An 8,688-nucleotide genomic window follows, 5' to 3' on the forward strand; every position below is an offset into this window, starting at 1 on the left:
TCATTCTTCCTCTCTTCGGGATGTTTTTATTTCTGGATCACAATACATTTTCAAATTTAATGATGTTTATTCATTCTGCTATACAAAGGCATCTAAAAAGCAGAATACCAGTAATTCCTTCAGCATTAATGACCCATTTTATCATAGAGCTCCACTTTAACAATGCCTTTGCCAACAGAAGACATGGTTGCCCTCACATCAACATGCTTTGCTTTGAACTCCAGCCCGCAGCCATTTGCATCAGAGCGGGAGAAGTTACTGAGGTCTTTCCCATCATACATCTGCTTGTACAAATGTTTGTCGCAGTCGCGGGAATGCTCAACCACGCCCACGGCCAGCCGGTTCTTGTACAAGTTGTGGTCATAGGGCACGGAGAACAAGATGGCCATGCGCTCGGAGCAAACCCGGCTCTGCATATGGAACAGGTCATAGGTCAGCAGGCCGACAGCGCCCGTGGCGGTGTTGTCGTCCTTGGTGAACGAGCACACTTCGGTCTTGGTGGTGCGAACGGTCGGCTGGGGGGGGTGGTGGCAGAAGCCGCTCTCCATGTACACCCTGCACAGGAGAGCAAAGAGACAGTTGTCAACTTTTATGTCACACTTCCTGGACTTTTGATGAAAAGGCAGAGTTTTGTAAGTTTTGTGGAGATTGTCAGTATACTTTTTGAGTGCTGGGCTTTCCAGGGCGAGGCACCTTATGCTGATGGATGGAGTGTGACTGTGCAAGTACTGCCGTGGACTTCTAAGCAACAGTGAGTGTACCTGCACGCGGTGTGCAATGAGCCGGTTTGTGTCACCGCATGATGGATAGGTGGATGTTCTCAGCAAAGTGATGTTACACATGAAACCCACCCATCCAAGATATGGTCTGTCCTGCCACAGCTAGATAGATGTAGAGGCACGGCACAAATTCCAATAGACACGGGGAGTTTTTATTTATTTTATCGTTTTCCTGGTCGTTTTCCATTTTAACCAGAAACGGAAGAAACTGACACATTGCATTGTTGAGAAAGACAAATTTAATTGTGTTAAATTCATTTAGCATTCCTTCTATTTAGATGAAGTCTAACTACATTGAATTAACATAGGATTGGAATGGAAAAAAGTTGGATCCTTACAATCAACATACTGATTTTGGATATGTCATGTGTTGCTGTAGTTTCGAAGCACTTTGCATTATCCCTTTAAAAAGTGCTTTTTCCCTGGAATCATGAGAAAACAAGCGCTGATGCCGGTAACTTGAGAACTTGAGGTCGCAAATTTCGAGGGAAAAAAAGCTACTTTAAATTAAAGTTTTGCGGTGTTTCATAGATGTCATAGTGTAAATGTGAGGAGACCTGATTGCAGGTGCTTTGACTCAAAATAGACCATAGAGAAAATAGATTAAACAACAAAGTTATATATATTTTGTATCTATATTATCTTATTAAGATACTTGTATTTTTTTTTTATCTTTCTATGCAATGAGATCATTAATTCATTAGTATTTGTGAAGAAAGGAAGTAAACATTCTTGTTTCTGCATCCATTCAGATTTGATCGTGAACATCATGTTGTTTCAATCATTAGAACGTGTTTTATTATAGTTTTTTCATCCGCAGACTTACTTGGGGTTGATGAGACAGTAGTGGCCGCTGACATTGGTTATTTCTATGGTGCAGTTTCTGTTGGTGGTGAGAGTCGCTGACACAGCTTCTGCTGTTTCTGGCATCTTGACTGCAAGAGGAACAGGACTAAAAGCTTAGAACAGTATATCCGCCAAGAGGTCACGTTCAGCAGGTAAAGTAATGTGTAGAGAAAAGAGACAGCAGACGTGACGAGAAGTCAGACTATTCAGGTTGTGTCATTTTACAATGACTGTAATTTAAAAAAAAAAGCTTAATGTATTTTCCTCACTTACAAACCACCTGAAAGAATGTATCACTAAATGCTAAGACATAACAGAGTGTTAAGTTAGTGCATAATCTTGCTATAAGTAAGAATAATTATATTCACCTTTTGGAGTTAAACGCCCGGGTTGTGTTCGACAGCAGTGTTGAGTTCGTCTGCAGAGGTGGAAACAAGACTCCCTTGTGTTCACAGTGCTCGTTCCAACACAAGCAAGGGCGTGTCCACCGTCAAATGAACATAACTCCGTCACTAATGGAAAATTATACCTCAAAAGGACCACCCAATATCCAATTATCACAAAATACTGCACAGTACACATGATCAATAACGTTAATAAGGTGGATCATTGAAGTAATCCACTCATTCATTGGACAATGTTTCTATTTGAGATGAAGAAAATCCTTTTTTTTACGTGACTAAAGGGCAATTTTGTGCAGCAAAATCTTATTGGATAATCCGTGTGGGTTAAACTTGATTTAATTCAGTTATTTCATTAGATGTGGGATCAACTTTGTTTCCACCATTTTCCAGCAAACTCATCTTTTGCCCCTGGGGAACACTTTAGAGCTCGGAGCGTGTGCTTCGTGAAGATCCTCGCGGAGCATTTCATGTTCTGACTCGCTCAGAATGTAGCCACCAGCTCACAGGCATTGCTTAACGGATTGCCTACCGTTGTTGCAGGTGATACACGCTGTCTGACTCTCACATCACTTATTCTTCCGCTGACCGACGCTGCTCCCAGTGGAGCGCGCAGGGTAGAGGAGGAGACACTCCCTTCTTCCATGCCACTTACAAAAACAATGCATTATGCAACACAGTACAGTGCAGCGCAGTATTAAATTCATTTCTAAAAATTATAGGGCATGTAGGTCTCCCCAATTAAGTGTGTTTTGCAAACTTTGTGTGTTTTGAGCCGTGTTCATTATTCCGTGAAGCAATTCAAGTAATGTTATGGCAGCTGTTCTCCTTCATACATCAGGCGTCTGGAACTTGATTTAAATCCTTCAACTTGAGCGCTTGAAGTCACCAGATGGCACCAAACATGCATTTGCAAAAGTACATTTGCACTACATAGAATGTGTCAGTAAATGTTTCTGTCTGATCGACCGCCAGTGACCATGGCAGAAAATCTCTGTCAAATGTTTAATACCCAGCCTGCCCTTCAATGTGTCCGGTGAGGAGAGCATGGCTGTGTCAACATAGTCTTAGGTGCGATACTTTATCTCAAAAACAATCAATGGAAAGGAATAAAACAGGGTTCATACACAGCAGTGACATAATAGTGTGTTATTTGAAAGGAATGAAAACTCTGCAGGATCTGTGATGTGAAATAAAATAAGATGAAACAAATCCTTGATCTCAGCCTTCGACGAAGACAGTCTCACACAGCAGATGTGTGCAGCAGTAGCTGGGGATGTGGAATCGAGTCTCACCAGCTGAGTCTGAAATGTCCCAAAATGACCACCGTACTGAGGACAAACCCTATTGACATGACCTCTCCTCTGCTGCCACCCACAGGACAAACTTTACACATTTACCTCTGAGTTGTCCTCATCACGTTTACAATATTTAACCTCACTTTTCTTCTACGTAAGAGCAGCAAAGGAGTCCGCTTTTTAAAACCCACTTCTTTCAAGTGAGCGCTGCAGCCTCGCCGGGTCACGAGGCTACGAGCAAGAATGCACGCCCTTAACCTAACCTCCACCACTGACCCCAGAATCAGCTTCTCCAGACTCGTGACACAGCGTTTGACCCCAATGGGACAAGTAGTCCCCACTTGACTGGTTTTTAGTTTAAACTGTGTCCTCAAAGCACAAACACACACACACACACACACACACACACACACACACATGCATGCATGCACACTCCATGTCTTTGAAGGACATTGCATTAACTTCCTGGAGACTCTATCCATAACCTTTAAATAACCTTACCCATAAACATGCCCACCGTTTAAAATTCAGATTAAGTTTTTAATTATTTAAATGATGCGGTCTTAATTCTTTTTGTCCGCACAAGGAGGACAGATCTCCATGATGTGACTGTGTAAACATATTTAGCATGAGTAATACCTGCACCGAACACACACACAAACACACACACACACACACACACAAATCTTGTCTGCCCTGTAAGGAGTGGGCTCCTCCATCACACGACAACACACGATAACCCCTTGACTAACCATGCCACCATCATCCACTCATTTTTGTCAGTATTTTGAGCAGGTCTGTTCAATTTAATCCCACCGTGGCGTTATCTCCTCTTCAGTTTCTGAGAGCAGTCGGTGAGAGGCAATTAGGAAGGTGACAAAAGGACACAATATCAGTCATCTCGATTCATAGGTTGCTGCGGCTTTTTAAAGCATTATGATGACAAAGATAAATGCGCGCTGACGACGAAACCAAATTTAATTACAGTGCCTGTGGTATCAGTTTCTCAGCCTGGTGTCACTCACGCCACTCTTCTCTTTTTTTGTCTGTTGGGCATCTCATCTTCCACCGGTGAGTGAGGAACGTGAGTGTCAGGTTAATGTTTCGCTGGAACTGACAGTATAAATTCTTCCTGTCTGAATCTTATGATGGATTGTAGCAGCCATCATCAGCCCCAAAATATGAGTTAAAGCTGAGCAGATACAATATCTAACAACTATCTATTACTACTAAACACCGTTTCCAGCGGCATGCTAGTTTACTCTTTTTGTCTTTTCATCCTTCATTGAACAGTAAAGTGAAATTTGATGTCAGCATGGTGTCACCAGCAAAGGCTGAAAACCGCTGAGCCATGAACTGCAGGTTTAATTGCACAGTGGGAAAGACTGTGACACAGTAAACCTTGTCGGAATTAAAATAATTTTGTGAGCTTTATAGCCAGAATGTGTGATAAATACATCGCACCTCTGAACCCATACGCACACGTCGTATAAGGGTCTGGTTGGTGAAAACCAATGATTATAATATAGCTCTCACGTGAGGTCAAAACATCTTCATTGCCCCCTGGTGGTTGGCCACAGTATAGGTAATAAACCCTGTCCCCTCTATGTTTATGGATTGGTAAAATTAAAAAGTCAAAGCACAAAAACCCATGTCGATTCATTTACATAAAGATGGAGGACATGACATCTGTCAAGTGAGGCCAAAACATCTTGATCGCCTTCTGGTGGCCGGCTGCAGTATAGGTTATTAAAACCATCTATTTACCCTCCATGTTAATCGACGGGCCAAAATATAAAGTGAAATTACAATATTACATCTTGAGCACCCCCTAGCTGCAGTATAGGTCATAAACCCTGTCCCCTCCGTGTTCATGGACAGGCAAAATAAAAAATCCACGTCTAACAAACTTTTTCCAAAGTTGGCTTTTGTCATTGTTGAGAACTAGTATCGCAGTGCTCCGTTTTCTAAGAGTTTAGGTTTTATTTAGTTATTGCCAAAATGTTATGATTGACAGCTAACACTGAGACCCTAAAACCAGAAAATGACAACCAGGAACTTCCCCAAAATGTCCAAACTCCAAAACTCAAACTGGACCTCAAGAAGCATAGACACACACGCACGCACACACGCACACACACACACACACACACACACACACACACACACACACACACACACACACACACACACACACACACACACACACACACACACACACACACCTCAAAAGACTTCAATATATACACCTGTCAACAAGAAAAATATTTTTCACAGGATTTTGGCTACACCTTCATGACGGATGGGAGGCAACCTGCCCGACCTCCGCCCCATGTGTCTGAGATAGTGTCGCCTGCTGCTCTGTGGCCTTGACACTTGGCATTCTGACAAAATGCTGCATATGATGCTGTTGTGTGTGTGTGTGGTTGTGTGTGTTTTTGTACTGTTTTTTATGCATATGTATCATATTTTAATGTTTCACAGCCTAGACCATTGTGTTTTATTCCATCATGGAAAGTTCAGTTATATATATTTATATATCGTAAACACAGGGTACATTTACTTCACTCTCCTCTCCTGTGTTGACAGTGGCAGCTGTTAATGTTCCTGTTTCACTTTCCCTCTTTCTGATTATTAACAGGAGCAATTATTGATTCTATGGGTGTGTTTTTTTAAAGACTATCAAGGACGCATCCCGGCGCTCATGTCCATTATGAGACACGTTGACAGCTGGCCATCAAATGCTTGATGTCTGCTTTTGTTTTGACCTTTTCCCAGAATCACATGTTCACTTCCAAATGTGGTATCGACATCACGGAGCTCTGGGACGTAGAATTGGCCATTTAGGACGTGTGAAAACAACCATGATCTTAAATTGCTCCTCTGGCGCTGGCTGAGACAGATGTGCCCGACTGACTTTAGATTGATATGACTTTGTAGTCTAAAATATGGATTCAAAAATCTGCTGGTGCTCCTGCTCTGCAATACACTGTGCAGTTTGTCACTACGTTTGAGATTTTTTACATTTTATTTTAAAACCAGTGATTGAAAAGTGAAAACTCGACCAGCTTTGCTTCAGTTACACACTAACACCTTATGATTAATGGTTGATCTCTTTTTTTTGTCCAGCACGGCATATGAGGTCAATCACTCTGCAGCTCTAATGATGCGTAACATCAGAGACGTTCCTCCCTCATGATGGCACAGTATGGTTCTGTCTTTATGTCTTTTTCTCTGCTGTTATCCTGGGCCGTAATTATTTTCCTCAAGTTCCTCGAGTTAAAACCAATCATTTTATAAAAACAGCGTCCCTCCTACACTGACATCTTGTGTGCAGAATATGAAATTAAAACATTATTCATTTATTTTAAATATGAGAACACATCATGAAGCAAGATTGTAAAAGCAGGACACACAAACAGAATCTCAGATATGTGAATGTATGTTCTGTTCATCTTTGAAACCAGAAATGTAAAATGGATTATCAACACACATAATTAACAGGGTTCTGCTTCATTGATGGTTGAATAGAAATGGTGATATTACTATTCTTTCAAAAATGTATTAAAATTCCATGACACATGTTTATTTGGCTCATTCATGTGGTAATTTTAAAAGATTTAATTGTATTGAAATACCAGTGGGCAGGTTTCCATTCCAGTTCATGCACCTATAATGTTGAGCTGTGCAGAGCATTTTGACCAAGATCCTGAAAGGTTGCAGTAGATAATCATGAGCAAACTGTGAGTGAGCAGTTTACAAAAGAACCTTCGAGTGCTTTTTGCAACACCCTTGTTTTCATGATTCATCCTTAACAACAGTGGTTCTGCTCATAACAGCTGGAAACGAAGGCTGTTTAACTGGGTAACATTGCGCTTTTCAGAATCCTGGCCTGAACCGATTCAAGAACCAGAGCTAGTTTGGTGGAAATGACGTAAATGAGGCAAAGAACCCTCTGTTTATATTTATTGTCATTTATTTCAGTGCTGCTTTTATAATATCTACGGTAGATTTCTATTAAACTCGTGAAAATGTTAATGAGAGTGTGTTTTTGTCAACACACTCTCATTCATATCAGTATCTCAAAAGGTTCTATTGAGCTTGAGCAGATAACAACACCCTGAGACGGAGAAATTCACGGTCATCAGAAGTGGCCACTTCCATTCAATGCCCACATACAGAGAGATGACCACTTCAGATCGTCTGATGAAAACCCTGCCAGCTCAGTTCAAGGCCGCGTTGCTCAGGATTTGATGACGTAGAGCCACGCACAGTGGATCAAATAGAGGAAATATGAAATTTCGCCACAGATCCAATCATTGAATGTAAGTACCCCTCTTTCTTTTTAATAAATATTGCTGCACCCATAAACTCATACAATCTCATCAGCCCTGAGAAGGGGAGATTCTGATTAATCCTTTCAGTCATACAAATGGTCCTCAAATGTAAAGGTTCTCAAACGTGTGGTAATGTGTGGGGGGGGTGGGGGGGAAGCGGAGGGGGATTATGCAAACTTCACAGTGATTAATTTTGGCCTGGGACGTATCTCCTCTGATGGTAGCCGGGAGAGGAGCATATTGATTGATTGCTGCAGGGGGTGCGAGGTTCTGCACATTTACTTTTTGATGAATAGGCTGTCAGGGCCACGAACAACCAAATATGGCCCCGTAAATGAATGTTTAAGCGATTATGGTATAAGTGTAAATATTACACATCCATTAAGGAGGATTACATTCGGTGCCACTTTGAAGAGGGGAGGATATAAAGGGGACGAGGCCGCGGAATGTACACGAGCAGAGTGGCGTCATGGAGAAATGTGGTTTTAATCTGCATGTGTAATGTTTTAGAATCCTAAATAGGAAAGTCCTTGACATTAATCTGCGCGCGCGTGTGTGTCTATGGAGGACGATGTGTGTGTTTTCGAGAGGGCAAGAGCTGAAGATGTGGGCTTTAAGTTGACAGAGCATGCCCGTGCATCCACCCGCTCAAATTACCGACGTGATAAAACGCATCTGGGGCGACGCACTGGAGGTGAGAGTGGGAATAAACGCCTGCTCGGAAGATGATTCGTGCTCGGTGCGTATTAATTCCCCCATCTGAAAAAAACAAATCAATAGCAGCATGTGCAACAGGAATGCATTCGTGTCACCTCTCGGGGACAAGGAAGTGGAGACGGCTCAGGAGCAGATTTACACAATGCACATCAACATGACTAAAACACAGCCAGCAACTAGAAGGCTCATCCTGGCGACCGGCCAGTATTTAAGTATAAAACTCTCGCTCTCTTTTTCTCTGGCTTTCTATAGCTCTCTCCACCTCACAGCTCAACGTGAATTCAATACATTTTCCCACAGTTGAACTTGT

At 42.0% G+C, this 8,688-nt stretch overlaps 1 protein-coding gene across 1 annotated transcript; it reads right to left on the reverse strand.

Annotated features, from left to right (window-relative positions):
• On the reverse strand, positions 1-2,141 carry LOC117765703 (bryoporin). Its single transcript, XM_034592123.1, has 3 exons — positions 1,994-2,141; positions 1,606-1,714; positions 1-555 (listed from the first exon to the last, which is right to left on the reverse strand). Exons 2-3 carry the CDS (start codon positions 1,707-1,709, stop codon positions 126-128), a joined length of 534 nt encoding a protein of 177 aa, XP_034448014.1. The 5' UTR covers positions 1,710-1,714; positions 1,994-2,141; the 3' UTR covers positions 1-125.
• Between the last annotated feature and the right edge of the window lie 6,547 nt (positions 2,142-8,688).

The sequence above is a fragment of the Hippoglossus hippoglossus genome, chromosome 8, assembly GCF_009819705.1.
Source record: "Hippoglossus hippoglossus isolate fHipHip1 chromosome 8, fHipHip1.pri, whole genome shotgun sequence".
In the NCBI taxonomy this organism is placed as follows: domain Eukaryota; kingdom Metazoa; phylum Chordata; class Actinopteri; order Pleuronectiformes; family Pleuronectidae; genus Hippoglossus; species Hippoglossus hippoglossus.